Genomic DNA, 26,632 nt, shown 5'->3' on the forward strand with positions numbered 1-26,632 from the left:
TTTTCAGAATTTACTGGAAATTCCTCCGTCCAAAGGGCACGAGCGGTCACTGGATGTTTGATGAGTATGGAAATGATGTGAATCATCTGATATAGCCTTCACAGTGAACAGATCTCAACCCATTTGAACATGTTGCTGTTCTCTCCACTTCCACTGTCAAAACACTAAATGAGGGATTATATTTTGGATGAATGGTGTGCCATCCCTGCAGAATCTTGGATAATCATTTCCTAGGAGCATTGAAGCTGTTTTGGTGGCTACAGGTGGTCACCAAGGTTGTTTTTTTTTCCTTTTAATAAATTAATTTTATTGTTTGTTTTATAAGGACAATGCACGTTAATGAACATCAGTATAAAAAACAAGATGTAAACATGCTGGACTGTAGCAGAAATTCAAATTTACATCTGTAGTTCCTAGACAGGTAACACGAAATAAAAACATTCCAAGTAACAATATAGAAATACAAATGTATATAATACATCGGCATAAAAGACAAATATGTGACACAACATGCTGAGTTAAAGGACCAGTGTGTAACATTTATAAGGATCTATTGGCAGAAATTGAACATAATAGATATGTATTTGTTTTTATTAATTTATAATTTTTACTTCTGACCTTGTTTATTGTTTAATATCTTTCTTTACACACTAGTGAAAGAGTGGCTGAATTATGACAGAGCTTGGATTTTGTCAGTACGGAAGTAATAAATGGTTACAGAGGCCAGTAAATTACTTTAGTGCTCATATGGGCCTGTAAGACAGACTCGAATAAAATACAAAACCTAGTCTTTAAAGTTAAAGTATTATTGTAGATTTAAATTCAGCAAGCACAACACAAATCTACAGATCAACTCCAACTCCGACATTTACATATTTTTTAAAACGATCACAAAGGAGCTAAAGCTGGAGAAGATTTGTAAAAATAAGAAAACATTATGTATTTATACAGTTTATCTACAAACACCAGTGAGAGCTGTAAAGTTTCAGTGTCAGTTTGTTGAAAGTTATTAAATTCTGATACGTACTTGTGTTTAATTCTTGCAACATATGCTGATGCTGTTGGATTTAATTTGTGTATGAAAATGAATATGAGAAAATAATAGGGAAAGATTAGATAAACAAAATGCAACTAATTTTCTTGCTTCTGTGAATTCTCTCTTTTTAAAAAAAAAAAAATTGGTATCAATGTCACTGTAACAAAAGTGTCATAATCTTTTTAAGTGAGGTTTTAAATGAGGGAGGAGTGACCACTTTATTTAGCTGTACATAAGGAATCACTGATAACATTTTCCTTCCTCACTTAAACTTGGACTCAGAACAACGGTCCCAATGGAACCAGCTCTGATTACTTTAATGCAACTTCCTGACAGAGGAAGGCGGAGAAAACTTTTCCTGCAGACTAACAGTATCAAAAGTGAAACTACCTCCAGCTCAAGTGCTGCAGTTTATATAATGATTATTACGTATGACTGTGTAACATGATCCAGATGGGCTGTTCTTTTTCCCCTGCGGATATAAACCGCTCCCTGATCTTTGTGTCTTTACCAGAGACGCAATCAAAGAAGAAACTTCTTCCATTTTTTCTGACTTAACAGCCTGAAAATGTCCGATAGTGATGTTAAACTTGAGGCTCTTTCCATCCTCTGCAATGCCACTGTCACATCTCTACAATCACAAAGCGTGGTTGTAGGGGCTTCTGTTGGAAATTTCTTAAGCTCAACAATGACCATCCCAGGCTTCATATCTGCACTCATGGGAAGGTATGTGTCTTCTTCTATTTAGTTTTTATTTGCTTCGCTCTCTTTCTTTTTCTGAGCTAAAGGGAGGTCTGTTGTATAAACCCACAACCTCTGCAGTCGCCTCTGTTTTATGTCTAATTTAAAACTACGGTGGCCCTGAGGGTCAAAACACAGCAACATTTCAGTGTTTTGTGAGATGTTGTTTTGTGAAATGTTATTATGTTTTGTGAAATGTTGTCTTGTCTGAATTGTTGTGCTTTCTGAAATGTTGTTGTGCTTTGACCTTCAGGGCCGGCCCAAACCTTTTGTCTGTAGCCAGATCTCCTCAATCACAGGGGGGTCGCATCATCATTGACGAGGAAGAATTCTTCGATCCACAGTATGACTACGATTTCACTGATTTGCAAGATACTGAGACGTTTTACAGAGGCGGGGAGGTGTACGAGCGTCCCTGTGGATGGAAACGTTACGCTCTCAAGGTGAATATAAGCTACAGTTTGATTTGACTTAAATGAAAATACTGAACTTAAGTCATGCTGCACTTAAGAATACTCCTTTGGGTTAATGTTGTCCACGTTTGACTGGATGTGGCCTAGACAGAGAAAAAATACTATGGACTTTTAAAGATGATATATGTAAGTTTTTGCTATCACTACACAGCCATATAGTTTCTGCATTTAAGTCATAAAAAAATAAAATAAAATTATTTTGACTTACTTGAGACCCAAAAGCAAAAACAATCAAGTTCTGAACCGAAATCTCACATTAATCAAAAACAAAAAGAACCTTGCACAGTCTTGAATATGAAATTATTATTATTTCCATTTTTTTATTTTAATATGATTTATTTGTGCTTTTTATTTGATCTCAGGTGCTGGATAAATATCCAGATGGAAATGCTTGGCTGGGAGAGCGAGGATACTGCACCACCACGGAGTCGAAGCCCGGGGAATGGCCCGTGTCCTACCATGGGACGTCAAAGGAATGCGCTCGAGGCATCATCATTGCACGATTTGTAGTGGGTTTTATTTCTGTTATAATGATGATGATAGGAACTTGGGGCCTCATGGTGGCTTCAGAAAATCATCAGACCCCTTCACGCTTTGTTCACTTTATTGTGTCATAGATTTAATTGTACATGGATAAAACTTTATCCATTACCCATTAACCTTTTTAAAGAGTAAGATCCTTTTGATTTAACTAGAAAAACAACTATATATCGCTACCAAACTCCACTGACCAAAACAGTAATTCTACCTTGCAGAACACAGGAGTTGCTGCAATACCACCGCTTTGAACGGTTAGTGTGTTTGCATTATTGTGTGGTACTTTAACTTATGTAGAGGATCTGAATACTTTTTACACCACTAAAAGTAACACATTAACACAGATAAAGTAACTCATCAATGCAGCAGTATTCCAGCAACTCCTGTGCTCTTCTCCATAAAATAGCTGTTTTTGTCAACGGAGTCTGGTAGTGATATTTAGCAATGTTTCTGCTGAAACAAAATGGTGAGGGCCACCTCTGTAATGACTATTCCCTCCCTATAGACCAGAGGCTCGATATCTTTAGGGGCCAATGTGGCCAGCTGGACCCTAGCAGTGTCTTTATCTCTAATACTACCAACTTGTCATTTCCTCTCAACAGCCAGGCGCAGGTCAGAACTACGGCAGGGGGATTTATTCAACCCCATTTATATCTGAGGCAGAACCCTACACCAAAACCTTCACCTCCACTTCAACTGGCTACAGGTACCACGTGGTTCTGCAGAATCGAGTCAATCCCAAGTACAGAGAGAAATACAACGATGATAAATACTGGCTGGTTCCCCTCTCAGAGGGTCTGTCTAAGGAAGAGGAGCAGGAGATTGTTGAAAAAGCCATCCGTCCCTATGCGCTCCTGGTGCGGCGTCTGTGACAGGGAAAACATGATGAAGAAAAACAGAAAATACTCTTTTTTTTTTTTTTTTATTATAGCTTAGTGCAAAAATATCTGGAGAAGTGCAGTCAAATATATGAAGCACTTGTTTAAAACGTAGATGCATGCAAATATACCATATAAAACATAGATATTTAGAATTGGGAATCGCAAATTTCACAGCTTTAGTTGAAGACGCGTTGTCTGTGTGCTGCTATATGATCATCTTTGCATTTCAAATTGTCAAAACCAAATCATTTTTTCCTCTAAATTTGTATTTTTGTATGGAATTTTAATAAATAAATAAATAAATACATTATTTTGAACAAATATTTCTGTCAGTCTGACCAGATTTACACCAGAAATCACTTTATAGGGTAAAAAAATATATACAGAAATATAAAGTAAAATAAATATTTTTAAAAAGGCAACAGAATAAATCATTACTTATGGTTAATTTAAAATGTAAATTTTTACAAAATATTGACAAGAATTTCACTTTCAAATCTCTTTCAATCTGAGCCTGTCAGTGGCAAAAACAAACACTTTAGTGAATGTACTTTTACATGGACAATTGCACTGTTCTGTTCGTGGTCGTCTGGTACACCATTCTTGCTCAATACTGAGATTTTTGTCTCTATCATTAATTTACACACAGAAACACAGGGAAAATATGGTCCAGGTTCTAAAATACCAGAGTTTTTTTTTTTTTTAAGCCAAAATAACAAAATAGTGAGTCAAAATTACAACTTGTTATTTCATAATATTACTTTGTACATGAAGATGTTGTTTTCCAGGTGGTTAGTAGTTCTTCAGCAAAGAACCTGGCTTCTAGTTTAGTCTGAAATTAACAACAAAATCATAATCTAGATTAATCTGGTTTATCCCTTATGTAACAGGTAGTCTAGAATTCTAAAACACCAACCAGGTGTCCTCTGGGCCAACACTCTCACAAGGTCCCATGAAGATTTTCCAGAATCTTTGCTACCATAAGCAGATTTTATTCATGTTGGTTCAGGTGGGAATCGGCAGCATGTTTTCAAGGTAAAAGTGCATCTTATCACCAAGCTAAGCAGTGGGAGTTAACAAATATACTGAAGGCTATAAACAGGAGCTGCAGCAGGGTCCAGGTGTTAACACTGTACACCTGCAGGCTGATGGTAACATGGCTTTGTTGAAGTGCACGCTCGGTCTCCTGATCCTCCTCGTGGTCTCCAACCGCTCCTGGGCTGAAGAGAAGGTGAGGAAACCTGTAAAGTCTTTGTGTTCAGATTTAGAAAACAACAAGATAGAGTTGCAGTCAATACAAAGACTGAATTTGTACTTTCCATCGAGATGATTCTCTTATCCTGGATCTCAAATCCTAATCGACACCCCAGAACAGTAAATAACTGATACTAACACTGTACCATATTAGAGGGGAACATGTCTAATAATAGACTCCACATCAATACAATTAGCTTTTCATGTGAGTCTTCACTAATGAGTAATCTCTCTGATCTAGGAGCTGTCTGTCTCTGAGCTCCTGTGGAGGGCCAACAAGGATGTTGGTAAGTCACTTTATATGTTCAAACCCTCAGTTTTGCTTAATTTTGCTGCATTAGAAAAAGGATCTAGTGATGGCAGTCAGCTGGTCCATTAATCCGTCTCAACACTCCAAGAGTTATACAGGTTTTATTGCCAAATGTATGTGGACAACCTTGTCCTGGCAGTGGTAAGCTTCAGTGAAGGAACCAGGACTGACCCTAATACTTCCGAACATCCTGATCGAGGAGAAGTATTTTAGAAGTGAAGGTTGTTTTGAAGAACCTCTTTTCATCCTCTACTCACAGGACCTCTCTTATGTCCCTCTGCTGCATTTTGTCAAGTTTGTTTAGATTAAACTGGATCAGAAACAGGAAGAAATAGAAAGGGTCTGAGCAGGAAAACAGGAAGCATGTAATGTTCCCTTCCTGAGGAGGAAATCGACACTAAGAGGCACACCGTGTCACAAATTCAAGACCCTGGACACTTCAACAGAAAGATTGTTCCATGAAGACTCAAGAATGAAATCTTACATTGTTTGACAGCTGTAAATGGCCAGAAGCATATGGACAACCCTTGTGCACATGCCTGTGTCCAGCTCAAATAAAACTGAGCATTAGAATCATCATTAAGGGTTATAAAAGCTCATAAACTAGTATAAGGTTGGGAACCAATGGTTCAGACTCACATGTAGTTTGCTGTGGATATTCATACTCCAGGAATCTGTCTCTAGCACCACCTTCAGGCCAAAATTTGCACATGCACTTGGTTATAATCTAATAGGTAGATTGTCATGAAATTTAAGGAGTACATTCACGCTCCCTGGTGGATAAATTCTGCAACAGCAGAATGCTTAACTCCACTAAGAGTCAGACTGAAAAGTGTAGTAATGATTTTAACATGTATATGAATATCAAACATTGAAATCATGAAAAAGGCTTTAAACTTGAACTAAATCATCTGATTAAATGTTTAATCTTAGTCACATCAAGACCGAACTAAGTTGCTGATTGAGTATTTGATGTTTTCCTCCAACAGTGCACACGAAGGACGAGCCCTTCGTAATGGACGACATTGCTTATGACAACGAAAATGAGAGAAATGCTGATCAGTGCACCTCCCGTGGCTGTATGTGGGGCAAATCCAGTGATGGAAACGTCTATGTACCCTACGTCATCGCCAATCATTACTGTAAGTGACTGAATAAGTTTTAAAGTGATTCCCCCAACCATTCCAGTGGACATAACGTTTCTTCTCTCTGAACAGACCATAGATTAGCATCAGGACATAAGATGCAAAATGATCATACATGCATGTTTTCTCTTATCTCCATGTGTCTTCTCAGCTTCTCGTGAGCGCTCCATCATTGAGCGTGGGCTGCAGTCCTTCCACTCTGTCTCCTGCATTCGCTTCGTCCAGAGATCCAACCAGAGGGACTACCTGAGCATCCAGTCCAACAATGGGTAACAATCTGTGTGTATCATATCACTTTTTTGGCATCAACAACTTTTCCTGCATGCTTTGATTGCCATTATTTTCTATTCATTTGCATGAACACAGCTGTTACTCCTATGTCGGTCGCCGTGGTTATGCCCAGACCCTGTCCCTGGACCGTCAGGGTTGCCTCTACCACAGCACTGTCCAGCACGAGCTGCTCCATGCCCTTGGCTTCAACCACGAGCAGTGTCGCTCTGACAGAGACCAGCACATCAGAATCCTGTGGGAGAACATTCAGTCTGGTATGTCCAACACACCCTGAACCCCAGTGTCACCAGCCCTTTAGGTTTTGTACCCAAATCCTGATGCAAAGGTAAAAGACAATTCCTTGGTTGCTCCTCAGGTTGGGAGTACGCCTTCGATAAGATCAACACTCTGAACCTGAACACCCCCTACGACTACAACTCTGTCATGCAGTACCACAGGTTTGACGAGCAAACTGACCCTTTAAACAATAAACCAACAGTTTCTACTTTTATTTTTACTCAAACTAAACCTTATTTAACCCATGCATTAATTCCAGGTACGCCTTCTCTGGGAACAATAAGCCCACCATGGTGCCCATCCCCAACGCTAATGTTGAGTTTGGCACAGCCAAACAGATGAGCCAGAATGACATTACCAGACTGAACCGGCTGTACAAATGTTAAACAGTAAGAGAAATGCAACTCAACCTAATTTTATATAAGTCCCATGCATATTGCAAATATAACTCATGTTTTGGGGAAACCAATAAGAAAATGTACATTTGTTTGTTGCTTTTAACATCTTTCTTTTTTCCAAACAGGCAATGACCGTCCTGACAACATGAACCCAATTCAAACTATAATTAATATAATTCTGTGGATGTTTTCTGACTTTTTAGGACATTGCATTGACAATAAACCTTGATGTACATGTTCACTGAAGCCTTGTTTGTTGTTTGTACACTTTGTATTTTATTTGATTGGTTTATTTGATGGGGAATGATACAATATACAAACTGGAAACAGCCATTCACTGCAAAACAGTGATATAAAGAGAAAGTAAAACTAGTAAAAGTACAATAAAATACAATAAAACACACATTTAGTGGTAACATAGCTAGGGTAAATTAGACCTGAGTGCAGGTTTGTTGCTGAATCAACCAGAATGTTGTAGCTCTCCTATAGGCGGTGAAGTGAGTTCCAGGACTTCCATAACTTAACACTCACAAGCACTTTATTAGGAACACCTGCTGCAATTATCCACTCAGCCAATCACGTGGAGGCATTCTGCAGATACAGATCAGGACCTTCAGTGTCTCAGTGACTTTGACTGTGGCACCCACAACAGTCCCTGGATTTTTCACTGGAAAAACATCCAGTGAGCAGCATTTCTGTTGGCAGAAACTCCTTGTTGATAAGAAAGGTCAGAGGAGGCTGATTAATCTGGTTGACAACCTTGAGGTGGATGGACTACAACTGTAGAAGACCATGCCAGGTTCCACCCCTGTCAGGTGCTGACAGCTGACAACTGGAAGGAAAAATGTAGTCTGGTCTGATGGATCTGGTTTTCTGCTGAAGATATTAGGGTCAGAAATCATGAGCCCTTCCTGCCTTGTGCCAACAGTCAAGGTTGGTAATGGTGTGGGGAATGTTTTCCTGGTAACACTGTGAGCCCTTTAGTAACCATCCAACCATGGTTTGAATGTCACAGCCTATCTAAGTGTTGTTGCTGACCATGTTCAACCCTTTACAGCCACAGTTTACCATCTTGTAATGGTGATTTCCAGCAGCATAAGGCTACATGTCACAAAGCAAAAGTCTCAAACTGTGGCCTCCCCAGTCCCCAGATCTGAATCAAGTAGAACCTATTTGGTATATGATAGCACTGGAGACTGGTAGTGTAAATTTGCAGCTGGCAAATCTGCAGAAATCATGTGATAATGGAAAGTTTCCAACATCATGTGGAATCCATGCAGCAAAGAACTGAGGAGCAATGAGAGGAACTACCCCTTATTAGTCTGGTGTTCCTAATAAAGTGCTAATGTGGTGTATATGTGGTGTATATTGACACATAGTGTCCACGTATGAGTTAAAGCACTTATGTATAAAGTATATAGGCATAAATAAATCACATTTTCAATCCCCTGCTTTGGTAAATTGTGGAAAACATGCTCACTTTTGACAGAAAATGTTTGATGCCAAGTACCTGGTCTAAATCAAACAAGATTAGAACTGTTATTTTTATGGGAATATGCAACCTGGCATCAAGGTGAAATCTTCTTATCAGGCTCTAAATTCTATTTTCACTCAATTTCTTCCCTCGTTGTCCTAAATATCCTTAAAAGGACAGTTTTCCGGTGCAGCTGAGGCTTTATAATGTGATGTTGCTCCTCTCACTCGCTGTGTTTCTCCCCCTCAGGAATAACAGTGAGTATCGTTTAGAAATTCTCATCATTTGTGCAGTTTTTAAAAGTTTTTGACCAAGCAGTGTGACATTAATCAGATTTGTTGTTGCAGGATTTATCTTGCTGCAGGTTACTTGTTGACATCAGTGCAATGAAGTGCATTCTGGGTCTTGTGGTCCTGGTGGCTGTCTCAGCTTGGGCCGAAGAGGAGGTGAGTTTTGTTTGAAATGTTGATAGAAGTAGTTAGATCTTTTTCTATACTCCAGTATTATATAACTGGGCCTTATTTACCCATGTTTTTAGGTGTAAATGATGGTTGGGGACAAATCAAGAACGTTTTACAGATCATTCAAATGTGTTTCTCTGTTTTCCTTTTTTCTCTGCATTTGATTTCTGGAAACCCCTGATTCTGTAAGTTTACAGTTTGTTTTTTTAAAAATCTAAATAACCAGTGTTTGACCTTATACTAAAATGCACTTTGTGATTTTAATGCTAAAAACACTTTTGTCCTTTTTAAAAGCTAAGTTTTCTCCATCAGTGTATTTTTGTGTGACTACACAGGTCAGGCTTTGACTACTTCAGAGCGAATTGAGAGAGCAAACCGGGACATTGGTAAGGATTTTTAAAGTCATCTCAAAGTTTGATTCAGCCTTTTAAGGTATACCATATACATTTTCTGCATTTAAATTTCTAGACTAGATCTATGTCATATATTTTGTTGGATTTTTGCTCTTAGATTATCCCAAATGTTTCAGTTGGTCACCTGTCAATGGCATCATATCCCATTTTTTTCATGTTGTGGTTGCCAGAAGTGTAAAAATGTACTTTCAAAAAGTTTTAAAGCCATATTTTTTGATGCACTTTTTAGATCTTTTTTTAACTGGATGAAGGATTTTAGTCATCAGACGTCTGGATCTCAAGTTATCAGAGAAACAAGCTGAGTAAATATTAGTGGCAGCTCTGCCAAAGAGCATTAAAGATATATTTAAAAAAAAAACAAACAAACATGAATCTGCACTAGTTCACAATCACTTGGTCTGTTTGTTTTGAAGAGATAAATCAACTCCTGGTTAAAACATCTTGACCTATTCACACTAAAGGAATCCTAACTGGGAGAAGATGACTACAAGTACAGCAATGGTGGAGACAACAACTCCCACGATGACATGCTACTTATTGATGTTGTCCTTCTGTTATTATTTTGATTGAGAGACCCCTAGTGGTAGAAATTACACACTGTGTATTTAACTGATCCAGACTGAGAGATCTGATCCCTCTTCCACCCAGGGCCATTGCCAGAATTTTAGAAATACCAATGAAATGGGTCAAAGTATCCCCATCAGCATCACAAACTACACAACCATCCCAGTTTTGTTAATGCTACCTACGGCCCTGTCACTAGAACCAAAGTACCAGATCTCAGTTGATAACTGATTGGTTTTCTGCTGCAGTCCGTTCCCCTGATGAGCCCTACGTGGAGGACGATGTCGCCTATGATTCAGAGGCTGAGAGAAATGCTGATCCCTGCACCTCTCGTGGCTGCATGTGGCCCAAGTCCTCCGATGGCATGGTCTACGTGCCCTACACCATTTCCAGCGCATACTGTGAGTCGTAAATACTGAGACTGAGCTCTTAAAGGTTCAATTTGTGACTTTTATAAACAAATTTGAAGTCAATCCACAGACATTGAAAAATTTGAGCTGATGGAGATGGAAAAAGCAACTTCTTTGCGTTTTTCTCAACAATTCCTAATGTTACTCTGATGTTTGCATACACTGTGTCAGGCTTTTGTTTATAGCATCAATTTTAAGTCTTGTCACTGATCTGCTGCTTTTTTAGCTTCTCGTGAGGTTGCAATCATCGAGCGTGGTCTGCAGTCCTTCCATGAGGTCTCTTGTATCCGTTTTGTCAAACACTCCAGCCAGAGAGACTACCTGAAAATCCAGTCCCTTAATGGGTAAATGCTTTATTTCAGTCATCTTATCTCAAGGTATTTCCTTGTTGCTTGAACAAAAATGAAACAAAATGATCAAGATGTTGTCGGCAAACAAACTGAGATCTGTCCTGAATCGTCTTCACAGGTGCTACTCCTACATTGGCCGTCGTAACTACGGTCAGGATCTGTCCCTGCAGCGTTCAGGCTGCGTTTACTACGACACCGTCCAGCACGAGGTGCTCCACGCTCTGGGCTTCCACCATGAGCAGAAACGCTCTGACCGCGACCAGTACATCCGCATTGTGCTGGAGAACGTCATCCCTGGTTCGTCTGCTCACAGCTATCGTAATCTGTCACAGTAATAACACCGGCTGACAACAGTGTCAGCTGCCCGGCAGGAGAGACACTCCCTGGTGCTGTAGGATTTTATCATGGAGCTATAATCAGGATGCCAACCTTATGACTGTATGAATACTGTAGATGTACCCACAAGCACAGAATGGTCCAGGTACCATTAATACATGACTAATGAATACAGCTCAGATGGTTCTGGATGCATAATCCTGCTTTCTTTTTCAATCTTCAGGAAAGGAGCACAACTTTGACAAAATCAATACTCTCAACCAGGGAACCACCTACGACTATGGCTCTGTCATGCATTACAGCAAGTAGGTTAAACCAAAACAACCCTGTGTTACAACTGTGGCTGTGATGAAGACTGTGAGTGGGCATTCAGGCTAAAAACAGCCCTGCATGTTGCTGTAACAATCACCCCAATCTCTGTTTCAAAGTTTCCTGTCTTCTACCAATACCTACATCCTTTTTATCAACATTCATTAATCTTTCTTGTTTGTCTGTTTTCAGGTACGCCTTCTCCAAGAACAACCAGCCCACCTTGGTGGCCATTCCCGACCCCAGTGTTCAGTTTGGTGTGGCCACTGAGATGAGCCAGAAGGACATCCTCAGGCTCAACAGGCTGTACAACTGTTAAACAGTGTTGGGTAAAACATCTCTTCAATCACAACGTATTTCTTGATGTTGATCTATTTACTAAAATGTGTCTCAATTGCAAATACGCCTATAGATTAATTTTTAAAAGTTGTTTTTCTTGTTCTGTTTTTAAACAGGTGACCAGGATGATGCATAGATCATCATCATCATCATCATCATCATCATCATCATCATCATCATCATCGTTGTTGTTGTCATTTTGTTCAATCATTGGTCAAACTGAATACTGAATGTTGTAATTATCATCAATAAATTTATGTCCAGCATACATTCCTCTCATTTAGGAGTTTAGTTTCTTACATCTTAAAACACATTAAAATCCTGCTGCATCTGCATTCTATAATGTCACATGTGGATTCTTTGACTATTATTTTGTTAATTAATCAATTTTTCAAACTCTGTTTCTGCCTTTTGAAGGGCACTGATTGGATTATCATTTTAATTCATTACTTTATAGATATGCTTACAATTGTGATAATAATTAACCATGGAAATGTGCTCCAGACTCTTTCAGGGAAACAGCATCATGAGAATCAGCACATGGCATCAAGGTGAAACTGCCTTATCAGCTGCAACAGGTTTATTTATATCTCATACTGTTACTGTTTAGAAAGCTGCTCATAAACTGCTACTCAAACATGTCTGAGTGTTTGTGGCATTAAAAGCATTTTGTTAATTTTTAATCTTTTGTTAACTTCAGGTTTTCATGACTGGTCTGGGGTGAGCTCTAGGTCTCCATGATAGTTTTTATTATAGCTGAAGAGAAGTGTGAGTTTTGGAATCGACTTAAAATAATTAAATATTTCTATCTGCTTCCATAGGACACTTCCTACATGTATTGGTGTGTTTAAAACAGTTCAGGGTCATGAAACAGGATAATTAACAAGATAAACTAGGAAAACAGGAACAGAAGATGTGAGGTTTAAAATCACCAGAAACTGAATCCTGACTGTATAGATTTTTGCTGTTGTTCTTGGCTCTCTCATAATATCTGCTTGTTTATCCTCTAACACCATTATTAAACTATAAAACTGTATATTTTCTACCACAAGAAAGATATTTTGTAAATGAGAAAACAAACAAATATAATTTAGTTGAATATTTATTGGTTAAAGTGTAAAAGTGAATTAAAAATATGATTCCCACCACCTCTGAGCAAACAGGAAAATCCTTCACTTCACACAAGTCCTGACTTTCCATGTTTAGGAAGAGAAAAATTTAGAGAAATTTTAGACTGAACAGACTTCCCCTTCAGTGTAACTAGTTGCTGCAGTACAACAGGTTGATGTGTTTGATGTCGTTCTGGCTCATCTGCTTTGCTTTGCCAAAGACAGCAGTGGGGTTGGAAGAAGCCATCATGGTGAGGCTGTGGTGATCTTTGGAGACACTTGGAGGACACTCCAATGGACATATTTTCTCTAGGACGTCTACATCTATGATCACTATCGCCTGACTCCTCCCACTTATTTAAGTGGATGTCTATGGGCCAATTACAGTGTTTCACGTCATCTAAAGTGGACTGCAGTAGAGCCACACCCCTTTTGTCAGGAAGCTTGGCAACAATGTGGCAAGAGGGAAGCGTAAGGCACATTTTAACCTATTAATTATATTATTAAGGTAATGTATACCACTCATACATGTCATATATGAAAGATTTATAGCTTTTACTCAGGATATAACCGAAACAGAAGTGAAAGAAAGGAAATCCTGCTCTGATTTGATCTTCTAATGATACAATCAGCTAGTAATACATTCTATTGATGATGAATATTCGACTGTGAAAACGTTAAACACGATACTCTGGACTGGCCCCTTGTTTGTTTTTATTGATAATAAATAAATACACTCATGTTTTTCGTCTGATAGTAAATATGTTACGGTTGTAGCTTTTTGTAACCCTTGCAGTCTGTGTATACTAATTCGAATGCGCGGTCCCCGGTGCGCGATTGGCTGCAGCAGGGAAGGCGTGGCCTCCCGCCCGTTCCTCTTGCTTCGTGATTGGTTTCTCCCAGTCCCGCCCCACCAATCCCTCCGGTGTAATCTGGGGACTGACCTACATAAACTCGGTTACTCTGCGTGTCATGGCGGATGAAGTTCGGTCTCCGTTCGTGTCTCTCGCTCGTGTTTGTTGAACGGTAATCACTGTATTGAGCCGAAAAACTAGTTTTACGGAGACGCTTCTAAATCTACCGTAGATTTTAGACCCGATAACGTCGTATACACGATAGAAATATCTGTCGTTAGACACATTAGGTACAGTTACTGTCTCCTTTCTCAGTTATTTTACTAGCAAATTAGTAAGGTTTTTATTTCCTCCTTTTTGATTGTATTTACAATATATTTAATGCTAACTCTAATTTATTTCTTTGATTTAGCGAGCACCCACCAGCCCTTTTCCTGTGTGTTTGTTGATTAACTCTTTTTTAAATGATTAACTGCTTTTAACCACTAACATTGGTTTTATGTTGCGTCCCCTTGCTAACTGCAGGTTAGGTGGAGAATTAAACATGGAGCTGGTGGATTTCATCCTTACACTGACCTGAGTTACAGTCGTATGGAGTCCCCACGTTCAGAGTGGTGATCTTCATAAAGTTGTTTGGTTAGATAAAGTATGTAAGTGTAACAGGTTGAGTTGATGATTGATTTTTTTGCTTGTGAAATTGTTCTTTTCCTTTTCTAATTCATCGTTGCAGCCTACCAGGGAGGATGTTCTGCACCAGGACCTGGATGTGCTGGTTCCTGTCGGAGCAGCATCGCTCGTGGTTGAAGCCTGGGGCGTGGAGCAGCTTGTGCTGGACCGTCCCGTTGTAAATGCAGCCCTGACAGCTCAGAGACACGGTCTGGCCATTACCCTGACGACCCACGAAGGAATAGCATCTGCAGGGATGTTGGGACTGTATGGGTAAGTCCCTTGAGCAAGGCACTAGCTGCTCATTTACTATCATCACTGATGCATGGGGAGGAAAAAGGCTGTGCTGTGTTATCCTTGTAGAGACTGGATGTGGAGGTAGTCCCTCTGGTTGGTGCGGGGGAGGAAGCGAAAGCAGGTGGAGACGGAGAAGGAGATGATGGCTCTTTTGATGAGATCCAGCTCCTGAGGGGCTGGAGGAGGAAACATGACGAGGAAAAACACGCTCTGAATAAAAAGACTGAGAGGTACATGGTGCTATTTTTATGTTGCTGTCAAAAGATCCCATGATCAGTGATATTCAGAAACAGCTGGGCACTGTAGTTTTTTGCAAATGTTACTAAAACTGGAGTAAATCGTGCATTTGTTGGGGACTATTTTCAGCGGTAGATTAATTTGCATTAGTTCATGGTGATGAAGGAACATGTCACCCAGTGTAACAGGGCGTTTGTGGAACTATGGCTGAAAAAAATACAGGTTATCAACATTTTTATCCTTTTAAAGGAAGTTAATTTGTTTGATTCCTACTAATTCCTACGGCTTCAAAAAGTCACCTGACTTTTGTGTCTTTACCTGTCCTCATCCCTACCAGTAGTTACCTTGTTTAATTCCACCCAGACTAAATCTTAATGTCAACATCCTTGTGGCCTGGCAGTCGACAGGCTCAATATTTGATCCTCCCTGCGTTTATTTCACTTATATTTCTATTTAATTTATACATATTTATAAAGACATGTTGGTACATTTACAGTTTATTAACATACTGGTGGATATTTTTTATTTTTAACAATATTTCAAGAGTTTACAACTAAAATTAAATGTTAGATTAGTTTTTAAAAGTAAATCTCTTTATACTTGTCAAACATAATGTCTAAATAAGCGCTTTACATTGACATTCAGTGAGCTTTTCTTTTTTTTATAAATGCCTTTTCTGTAGATTTGCTCCACAGTGTTTACAAGCTTCTAAAATCAATTAATATAGAAAGTAGGTTAAAAGTACATATTTAAACTTTTAGAGCAAGTGTTTTCACGTATTTTTACATACTTGCATCATATATATATATATATATATATATACACACACACACACATATATATGATTAAGAATTATTAAGTTAAACTAAGTCAGACATGACATTAGATTTGATGTGATATATGAGCAATGATTCAGGGTTTAAAGAACATGACTGCACTGAAATATTAAAACTCTTACTGCACAAGACAGTGAGCTGCTGCTCCTGTTATTGTCCACTAGGGGGCGACAGAGCCTCACAGTTCTGACAGACTTTGCTCGTGCAGACTCCAAAGACTCCAACATTTGAATATCTTTAATCCTGCATCCAGAATTTATTTCATGAGCAAATGTGTGGTTGTGTTATTTCATCTTTTTAATAAAAGGAAAACAGAGTATTTGTACATTAGATGAGGCTCAGTCTGAATACACCACCTGGCTTTACTAAAGCATACATAACAGGGAAAAGTGAAAACAATAAAGGAATAAGGAAGAATAAAAAATAAAAAGAGCAGTTTATATGCAAAAATAAATGATTATATATATATTTATAGAATATAGAAATAAATATATTTATGCTTATTTGTCCTTTGATTTACTCCTCTTTATATATCCACATTAATTTTCTTATTATTTTACAGATTAATTATTTTTTTGGCACACTAGTGACTCCTGATTAGAATGTATGTTTACACTAGAATACTTTAGTATTCTAGTCGAGTTATTTAATGAAAAAGTGACAGAATATGAGATAAAAGTAGTAGCAGTAGCAGTAGTAATTATTTTTACTAAACACTAAAAGAAATGTATTTAGGAACAATAATAGCAGCAGTTGTAGCTGTAGTAGTTGTAGTAGTAATGATGATCTTGCAGTTTAATCTCACAGGGTGGAGTTAAAAGAATTACTACACGGATGAAAACTTTTTGGCACTTTCACTGTTAAGAGCATAATTTATGTTTAATTAAATCAACACTTGGCAGAAGCTGTTGACTGTAATGTGCCGGAGGGGGGACGACAGGTGAAGTCGTCAGGTTTCTGGATGACTCACCTCGGCATCTGAAGTCGGGACAGGTTCTCTACAAGAGTCTCACTGTCACCTGACGCTGGGTGACAAGTATCGGGGTCGTGACCCCCCCTAACCTGGTGGGACAGTGACTCAGAGAGGGGTCAGAGGTCAACACTGTCATGTAACCAAAGTGCAGACACTTGATTTTCTACACCAGCTCCTCTTCGTCTTCTTCCTCTATCGTTTGCATATTTTACATTCCTTAAATGTTTGCCATACTTTTCTAAGATAAATAAAATGCCAATGGGAGAGTTTGAAGAACTGGTTTGCGTTCTGACCATTCCTCTATAATGTGAACACAATAGGTGTCTCAAAGGAAGACACAGGAACAGATTCCTCAGTACACTGTGCATTATAGTAGGTATGTGTCACTAACTCTTAAAATCCCTTAGAACAACAAGGTTTTGTCTAGATGGAAAAATCAATATGAAGACTTCAGGACAGCTTTTTCAATCACTGCAGGTGGAGTTCATTCATGTAGGGATGATTTGTAGTTACCAGACTTCATTAACAAAAAGAGCAATTTTACTGAGCAGGACACTGGAGCTGCTGGGAATACTGCTGCCTTCATCAGTTAGTTTGTTTGTGTTATTGTGTGTTACTTTTACTCATGTAAAGTATCTGATTACTTCTTCCACCACTGGAAGTCACACAATAACACAAACACACTAACAGATGGAGGCAGTGGTATTCCAGCAGCTCCTGTGTTCTGCTCGGTAAAATTCCTGTTTTTGTCAATGGAATCTGGTACTGATATAAAGCGATGTTTCTGGTTAAACAAAAAGGATCTTACTCTATAATAAAAAGTTCTATCTCTGTAGGAATCATATCTATAATGTTGTCAGACACTTAGACTAACAATCTGAGCCTGTCCACTGTAATGGACGTACTTTGACGTGGACAATTGCCCATTGTTCCATGGTGGCAGGTTACACTGTTTTTGCTCAATACTGCACTGAATCCTGCCAATCATTTACACCCAAATACATTAGAAAATAAGGCCTCAGTTCAACAACATGGAGGGAGTCAGCAGATAAATGTGAAATAACCAGCAAAGGTCGAATATCGAGGTGAAGAAGCACCAAGCAAAACACATTTTTGAGTGGACGATGGCTACGAGGATAATACTTCTACACAGACCCTTGTTACTGTTGTTATTTAGACCATCAAAGTCAAATGTCGACATTTCTATCTTTCCTCTCTGCTTGGTTTCATCGCCTGGATCCTTGAAACTGTGACTGCAGCCTTTCACTATTTAGTAGAAGCACCTGCTGCCTCCTCTCCACAGTCATGGGATGGTGGTGAGGACATTGAGAGACAGTGTGAGGGAGAGGACGAAGGGAGGATGCCGAGAGGAGGTTAGAGCGTTGACTCCAGACCAGCAGGGATGGTGACTGAATAGAGGTCTCGTTCAGCCACTGGCAGCCCCTCAGGGACGATCAGACGGAGATGTGGCCCCGATCCCAGCTCTCCTCCTCCCACTTCCTTTCTCTCCTGTCAGTGGAGTCACTATCTAGACCCTTCCATGTCCTCCCATTTGAAGCTACAGCCAGGATGTGGGATCCGGGGCTCGCTGTCTCGCCCCTTTTTTGTTTTCTTTTCCTGTCTGCCTGCTGGGGCCGACCCACAGCACAGAGAACCCAGTGATGGCCGACTGTGCCGCCCCGGCCGCCCTCTCGGCCCACCATGCCCTCGTTCACAAAAAGGGAGTCATTGTGCCTGCTGTGCGTCCCAACAATGAGTGAGTTAATATGAGCCAAGTATTCCCACAGGATCGAGGAAAGGGGAGGGTGGTTCTGGCTGAGGGACCCTACTACTGCTTCCCGACTCCATCAGCGTCCGTCCACTCGTCTCCGGTTGCACTGCTTCTCCTGTTCCTCCTCTGGTCGCCTTTATTCAGCAAAAATTGAGGAGAAATTAAAAACAAAATCAACACTTGGGTCTTAGGAGGTTAAGATACTTGCACAAGTACAGCAGTTTTTAAACACCTCAGAGGGCGATGTCGACCTTTTTACTCCATTACTTTTATTTCACAGCTTTAGTTACTTTACGTGCATCAGTTTCTAAAATATGATGCACTCTTACAGACTGAATACCTCAGCAGTTTTATATCAGACTTCCAACAGGATCCTGGAAAGTCCCTGCTCTCTGGAATGAAAGCTACTATATGTGTGTTATGATCTGATAACATGACCATCAAGATTTGGTTTAGGTTTAGGCACAAAACTGACTTGGTAACATTTAGGGATTTGTTAAGATTACAGTAATAAACACGTGGTTAGAGTTTGTGGTCACAATTTAAAACAAAAACAACACTGGTCAGTTGAAAACAAACGGCAGACTGGCAAATCCCACGAGAAGTCCAAAACCAACAATGTGTGAGTCAGACTCTTGGTACTTTCTCATCAGCCCTCAACCCAGTAGATCCTACAGAGGGCAGTTTGTTAAAAAAACAAATCACAAATATAGTTTCTTTTAAAAAAAGAAACAGCTGCAGTTTTTACTCAAACAGGAAGAAACAGAGCAGTTTCTGTGTGGGACTATTTTTGGAGGCGGATTAATCCACATTTGGTGCTCAGGCAGGACAGTGCGTATGGAACTGGGTCAAAGTTAGTTTCTTTTTGGACAACAGCAGAGATGTTATCAGGATATATCATTGTTAGTTTTATTCTTTGAGTGTTCTATGTTCTATTCTATGAGTCTTGTGCCTTCGCCATTACTCTTGCATTGGCTAGGTTTAAAACAAAAACAGTCTCTGGTGTTAAAGTCTGATGTTTGTTGAAATCCATTCATCTTTGTAAACACAGGCTCTTAGGTTTCCCATAATGCCTAGAAGAGGATAAATCTAACTGAAGCAAAATCTGCCCATGTGCTTAAAAATAAGACTAAATGTGAAACCAACTCTAGTTAAAACTCTCCATCTCCGTGTTAATTTGCTGAATCGCATGTTCATCATGTGCATGAGACATATTAGCTTTCACATGCTTTCATATGTCACAGATGTTCCTCGGGTCCTAACGTCATTACAGACACTGATCTGGAGGCAGGGTTATCCATAAACTCCTCTGCTTTGTGTTAATAGATTCCCTCTGTGACGGTGCAGAGCTGCTCCTTTAAAGACCAGTCAGTCAGGCCAATTACAGCAAACATGATTAGCCACGTTTGGCACTGAGTCAGTGCTCAGTTGGATCTGGTAAGCAAACAGTAGTTCCCTTCAGCTGCTTGTTAAACGTACAGTGTGAATCGATGAGGTGCAGGGTTCACAGAACGGATGAAACTAGATCAAAAGGTCAGTGACGCTTTGGGCTAATAACGAAGATATGTGAGTGTAATGAGAGGGCTAGCATTATTTAGCTTTTGCAGCAACTTCCATGAAAAGATCAAACACATTTTGACTTCACTTCCTTGCATGTGGCTCTCAGCTCCAAGACCACTGCTTCCCACTGACGACATAAATCTTAAAAGGTGCTATATGTATGTTTTTGCTATCGCTACTTAGCCAGCGTTAGCATTAACAGCTGTTTACTTGCCAATCTAGAAGAAACTTGAGTATAGCATCAAACTTCATTCCTTTACGTGCTGCTTTGCCTCTACTTCTATCACTTCTTTTCCTCTACTGAAGTTAGCATGCTAAACAGCTAGGCCCAGCTAGTCTCGTTTCTTTCCGATAGCAACTCGCTGTAGCGTGCAGGCTGCCCTGACGGAGTAGCTCTGCTCAGATGGCGTAGTCCAACCTCTTGTATTGTAAATGCAACGATGGCTGAAGTTCTCAGCAAGCAACCATGACCAGTGTTGGGCAATGTTACTTTTAAAAATAACTTGATATTGATTTTGTATTAACAAGTAATCAGAGTACTCGTAGGGTGTTGCCCCCAACACTGACTATCACCACCACCTGATCCTGACACAAAACCATGTTCGCTAGCAGGGAAATCTTAAAAGACCCTTCTAATAATGGATCTTAAATATACATTTTCAGTTTCAAGTGTTTATTAAACTAAACAGGAAGAAGTAGTGCATTTGCTAGGGACTATTTTCAGCAGCAGAGTAATATATATTTGGTCTACTCAGGTCTATCATGAATGCAGCAGTTCCCTCCCTTAATCTCAAAGACATGTCAGTCAGACAGGTTAGAGATACAATCTAAATTTCCCCACAGGTATTCCTGATAGTTTCCTCTCTGAACAACTCGCCCTGATTGTCACAGTTGGCTCCGGCCCCACTGCTCTGTGTGAACAGGATCAGGCAGGTCGAGAAAATCAAAGTGTCAATCAAATGTCATCTCAGACTATTCTGGAGAACAGCTCATGTGAGGATTAATTCAGCCGAACTGCAGACAACAAGTGAAGACAGCTCTGCAGACTGTGTTACCTAAATGACCAGAATGCACATTACACCTCACAGTTACGTCTGCAGTGTTTAGTTTGACATCAAACAACAGACAGCTGACATGCCTGCTCGTTTTTCTGGCCCTGCTGCTCATTCATGTTTCATGCTTTGTGTAGGATCGACTCCGGCAGCTGCCAAGAACTGCAGACTAAGAAACCTATTGTGTTGCACAAGCATCGACAGTGTATCTCAGTCTAGTTGTCAAGTCTGCGCATGTTGGATTTCAGTAGTGCAAAGGAAGCACAGAGGGTTGGAAATTAATTACAGCATGTTTCAGAAAGTGTCCAGCAACAATGTAAACTCTTAAACATGGTTAGTGAGGTTTCTTGAATTGACAGTGAAGTGGAAAAACTTCCTTTTAAGAGGCAGAAACCTCGAGCAGAGCCGGACTCAGGGTGGGCGGCCATGGAGGGGAACATAGCATAATACAGATTACATATAGAGATATCAGACTCTACAGCTGAATATCTTATTTTATTGAACTTTTTTTTGTTTGAGAGATGATAAAAACATCTTTTTCAGTGAAGATAATTGTATTTAATTTCATAATAACTGCAGATTTTAGTTCACATCTCATTTTCCAAGTCCTATTTAACAGTTTTCTGTTTACACATATTATTAATGTCCTACCTCAGGCCAGTGTTTTAGTTTGTTGGTTATCCTGTGTCTTTATATAAATCGTTTTAGCAACTGTTTCTGTTTCTGAAGGCGATGAAACCAACCCACACTGTCGTTAAGATATTTCTTGTGCTTGTGCAGAAGAGGCAGACAGTGAATTCATGTAGAGATATTTGCAGTATAATCATGGAGTTTGATATCAGGCCCTGCAGCAGCAGAGAGTGAACAGTTTCCTTTCTGACCTGCAGCGAGAAATCAGTTGTTAAATAATCACAGAACTTCTCCCTGAGTGAAAGAATCTCAGGAGGAAACTTTTTCTTTTAAGGTCGCTGCCAACTTCAGCAGAGGGGAGGATGAGTCGGGGGGAGGATGAGTCGGGGGGAGGATGAGTTGGGGGGAGGATGAGTCGGGGGATGGTGGTGATGGTTGTTTCCAACCTGGTGCCACATCTCTGGAGTCCCCCTCCATAATAAGGGTCTAATGATGAGCTTCCTTTCAGAGCTGAGGAGAGATGGAGATTATCTCCACATGACAGCTCCATCTCTGATCCGCCTCACGTTTAGACACGAGTTTGGGATTTGACACATGACAAGACAGTTAGTAGGTTAAAAAAAAGAAGATCTCTGTGGGAAAGACAGGAATTCACATCTGAAAACTGATGAAAACTGAGTGACAGCCTTCTGCAGATGTGATTTGAAGTGTGAGTGTGGGATTAAGGGAACGTCTAACAGCATAAAAACAGATTTTTAAAGCTCTGTGGGGTGAAAAAAATACAGGTTTTAATGTTTTGAGCTGAGTTGCTGTCAAGATTTCTGTATCACCAAGTCATTAGTGAGCTGTTTACACTCAAAACAGATATATTTCAACACACCTGTGTGTCTAATTTTCTATTTCTTTTTCCATTCGCTGCTACAATAGAGCTGCTGTTTCAGATCAAAGACGTTCTGCCAAAAACAAAAACAGCCTTGTTCTTACTCTAACAACTGTGGATTTCCAAGTCTGTCCAACATGGTTTGAAACATTTCCCTCAGCGTAAAGGTCAGGAAAGGTTTTTTTTTAAGTCTCAGAGAAGCGTGTAATCGATTTAAGATTAAAAAGAAAACACTGGTACAGTAGATTTTCTTCAAAATATTCCCCCTCACGTCAACGCACGGCCGAGCCCTGGATGCAACCAGCGAACGTAGATCGTGCCACGTTTGACCTAAATAGAGACTTAATAACCTCGTTCTGGATGACCAGGCTGGATCAGCGTCCGTTAATCCTAAATGCCACATGTGGGGATCTGAGCTATCCTCTCCCTGTTTTCTTTTTTTCCTGGGATAAACAGACGTAGAGCTGAGCGATGTTTGAACTCAGAGCATCGACTCGTGTAAGATTAACACTGGACTTTTTTTTCTTGGTTTCAGTTTAAAGGCAGGCGTCGTATTGATGGTTGTGATTTCTGAGATACAGATGGCGCCTTTAACCCTAAAATACATCACGTTACATTCATCTGACGCATGTTTTTGTCCAAAGTGACTGAAAATAAAGGCATTTAAACTCCACACAGCAGGAAGAACCAGATGTCATGAGAAATGGACGTGTGACTGTCCTAAACAAGCAGCTAAACGTCTTCTCCTCCTTTTAGAAATGAGACGTAAGCATGTAGAGTGAAAACAGACCTCTGTTAGATCTCATCCAAGTGTTCGTCCACAGGAAACGTGAGATTGTGTGACAGATTTGGTTTGTGTAAACACACAGGAGCAACAAAAACACTCACTGAGACAGATCTCCACTTCTGTTCTGAGGTACAACCTTTAGTATTTTCATTTAATGCTACTTTAAGCTTCTACCTCTCCATTACTGCTCGGTACAGTAACGTGAACATTGAGGTGATAGGTGTCTCACAGACACCTCAAGATATTTTAGGTAATATTTCTGTATTTTCTTAGTATACTTTTGTATTGTGTTGTTGTTTCTGTACTGTGTTATTGGCTGACTGCGAGCCAAGTTTCCTGTCTGGTCTAAGTTTCATAGTCGACTTTTTACTCCACTGCTGCTGCATAATTTGACAGCTGTGTTTTGTTACTTTGAAAGGGTTTTATACCTAAAACATTTGACTAAATAAAACAAAATATCAGGGGTGTAATGATTCTGAAACTGAGGCTGACACTGTGATAAAAACCTCCACTGAACTGTGAGGTCTGAAGTGAACTGTGGATTTGGTGAATCATTAGTCTCCTAAAAAATATGATGCATTGTTTAAGATTAAACCACAAAACACTTTACAACTTGGTTAAAATCAAAATAAAAATGCTGTTTGCTGCATCAGTATTAATACTCCTGCACCACTCTATGTAATTTACATCCAGGAACACACTCACAAGGGTTATTATCCATAATAATTTCTTTTATTTTGAAGGAATACTTGCGCAGTTTTACTCAAGTCAAATTTTAAGGGTAATACTGAAAATGCTTCTTCCTCCAACAGCTTGAAATGCAACTAAAGGATCCTTTTTTATATAACGATGCTCTGTAATGACTAATAAGTTTGACTCAGCCATTATTTAGATTTTTGAGCTCCAGACTTCAGTCTTTCTAAATTCTTGCTGCGGCCCTGCGGGATGTTGTGCAGGCTGAAATAAACCAAAATAAAAGAAAAAAAACGCTGAGATTTGTCACTTTTGTCCATTTTTTTGTCGCGGTGACCCCTAGAGGTCCCTGAACCGCCGTTTGGGAACCACTCCTCAGCCTTATTTTACAGCTACAGAGGCCGACAAATGCTGCCGTCAATCACTCTGCCGGGACGCACCTCCTTCTCCAGTTGGGGAGGCGCACCGGAGCTGCATCTGGATTTTACGCGTCGGTCGGTCCACGCCTACAGGACTGCCTCCCCCCTCTCTCTTACCTCTCCCACCTCCCACCCCTCCCCGCTGCAGCCCGCGCACCCGGCTGTGTGGGCTTTTCACGGCGGAGACCTGTCCTCGCCCTCCCCCTTCACTTACACCTCCTTCAGTTTATCAAATATTCGTCTCTGTGTTTTCCTTTCAATGGCCGTCCGTGGCGTGATTCGCGTTCAGCAGCGCAATAGTTAATGAGTGCCGGATGCGCCCTCACTCCAGCAGACCGCTACAGTACGAAGATGGCGTCGGAGGGAGCCAGCGGAGAGCAGCCTCCTCCGGTACAAACACTGGCAACCGCCGTGCTGGGAAGTGTCGACACGGTAAGACAGAAACCCCCGGACACCTGTACTTGTGTTTTTACCCGTGTGGCTTGGAGGTGGTCGCGGCGGAGCGAGCGGAGAAACGCGGTGCGCATCTTATTCCGCACAGGCTCGCGAAAAGCAACAGCGGTGGCCAGCGGGAGCCTCGCGACAATGTCTGGAGGAAAACAAGGGGTTCTTCTTGGTTTTTTGAGGTGATAAATAACCCAGAATCCCCCTCACCGGCCTGTAAAGCTCAGACAGGAGAGTGCGTTTTTGTCATTTTTGCGCATTATAGCGACTTTTTCTCCGTGTTCGCCTTTTTTTCCTTCACACCGGCTGCTTTGAACGTTCATCCGCGCAGTTGTAATGTTTCCCTGCGCTGATCGGAGGAGAAATAGACATGGTTACACAGGTTGTAGCTCATACTCAGTACAGTAAACGGGAGCTAATACGCAGAGACTTGGAGCGAGCCTGTTTGGCCGCTGCACCAGAGTCAAATCTGAAAATAGAAGCTTTATCAAGGCTGGTTGTTGCTCTGCTCTCTGCTAAAGGTGAAAACAATTCATGCCACATTTTTTTAAATTTATGTTCAAGTGTTATTCATTCGGCTCGTTTATTTTTCCTCTGAAGTGCTTCTCCACCAGTCCAAACCTTCCACAGGTTTGCACTGATCGTCAGACCAAGTGGTTTCTGCAGAAGTGGTTCTTTTGTTGAGCTTCACATGTTGACACACACCTTGTTGTGATCTGCCTGTTTGCAGGTTGCAGTATATGAGCAGTGGCAGTGCCTCTGTGCAAGTTGATCAATCTGTTGCCCCCCCCCCCCCCCCATGATGCAACCTGTCAGATTGTTGAACGCAAAATGTCCTTGTTCTGTTTCTATTTTTTTTTTGGAGAGGTAGGCTGGTCGAAATAGAAAGCAGCCACGGTCCCTGAGGTGGGTGTTGGTGTGGGTGGGTTTTTGAGCTGAGGAGATGAGGTGGGAGAAGAGCTGCGGGGGTGGATGGAGGGCAGAGGCAGTGTGGTGTTGGTGGAGGAGGAGGAGGTGGAGGCCCCTGTTCACCAGACACCTTTCTAAATTGGTCTTAATTTCAGTGACTCAGCTGGCATAGCTGGGAGTACCGTGTCAGGAGCGCTCAGAACTGCCTCGAGGCTACTTTACATTTAGCGTCGAGGCGAACAGGTGCTCCGCAGACACGGGGGCAGCTACACTCTTCCTTCCCCAGGCTGCAGCCGACGAAAGGGGGCTTCCGCCTCCACCATGCACCACCCCCTCCTCCCACCTCCAACCATCCTGCCTGCCATGGTTAAATAAAGCACTTTGCTCTTTGCCTCAACCTTGTCAGACTCTCTTGTTGGCCCGAGGTGGGGGAAGTTTCTCGTTTTGCGAGGACTCTGAAGGACTGGGCCTTTGTGGAGTGGAGGGGTGGAGGGGTCAGAGGTCAATGAAAGGCACT

General features: G+C 40.7%; 4 protein-coding genes across 4 annotated transcripts in view; all 4 read left to right on the forward strand.

Moving 5' to 3' along the window:
• The first annotated feature begins 1,189 nt into the window (after positions 1-1,189).
• Positions 1,190-3,989, forward strand: LOC127138918 (uncharacterized). Its single transcript, XM_051073158.1, has 4 exons — positions 1,190-1,762; positions 2,031-2,220; positions 2,613-2,759; positions 3,390-3,989. Exons 1-4 carry the CDS (start codon positions 1,605-1,607, stop codon positions 3,657-3,659), a joined length of 765 nt encoding a protein of 254 aa, XP_050929115.1. The 5' UTR covers positions 1,190-1,604; the 3' UTR covers positions 3,660-3,989.
• Positions 3,990-4,756: 767 nt separating this feature from the next.
• LOC108893869 (high choriolytic enzyme 1) lies at positions 4,757-7,588 on the forward strand. Its single transcript, XM_018692296.2, has 8 exons — positions 4,757-4,899; positions 5,164-5,209; positions 6,222-6,374; positions 6,529-6,646; positions 6,744-6,922; positions 7,024-7,105; positions 7,204-7,333; positions 7,468-7,588. The coding sequence occupies exons 1-7, from the start codon at positions 4,825-4,827 to the stop codon at positions 7,328-7,330; spliced, it is 780 nt and encodes a 259-aa protein (XP_018547812.1). The 5' UTR covers positions 4,757-4,824; the 3' UTR covers positions 7,331-7,333; positions 7,468-7,588.
• A 1,433-nt stretch (positions 7,589-9,021) lies between these two features.
• Positions 9,022-12,333, forward strand: LOC108893889 (high choriolytic enzyme 1-like). Its single transcript, XM_018692334.2, has 9 exons — positions 9,022-9,073; positions 9,164-9,262; positions 9,618-9,663; positions 10,503-10,655; positions 10,891-11,008; positions 11,133-11,311; positions 11,574-11,655; positions 11,852-11,988; positions 12,115-12,333. Exons 2-8 carry the CDS (start codon positions 9,203-9,205, stop codon positions 11,976-11,978), a joined length of 765 nt encoding a protein of 254 aa, XP_018547850.1. The 5' UTR covers positions 9,022-9,073; positions 9,164-9,202; the 3' UTR covers positions 11,979-11,988; positions 12,115-12,333.
• A 12,535-nt stretch (positions 12,334-24,868) lies between these two features.
• cttnbp2 (cortactin binding protein 2) overlaps positions 24,869-26,632 on the forward strand; it is an 85,395-nt gene continuing 83,631 nt past the window's right edge. Inside the window, 1 exon segment of the mRNA XM_018692362.2 lies at positions 24,869-25,194. Coding sequence (XP_018547878.1) covers positions 25,066-25,194 — 129 coding nt within the window. The 5' untranslated portion in view covers positions 24,869-25,065.

The sequence above is a fragment of the Lates calcarifer genome, linkage group LG10 (assembly GCF_001640805.2).
Source record: "Lates calcarifer isolate ASB-BC8 linkage group LG10, TLL_Latcal_v3, whole genome shotgun sequence".
Taxonomy (NCBI): Eukaryota; Metazoa; Chordata; class Actinopteri; family Centropomidae; genus Lates; species Lates calcarifer.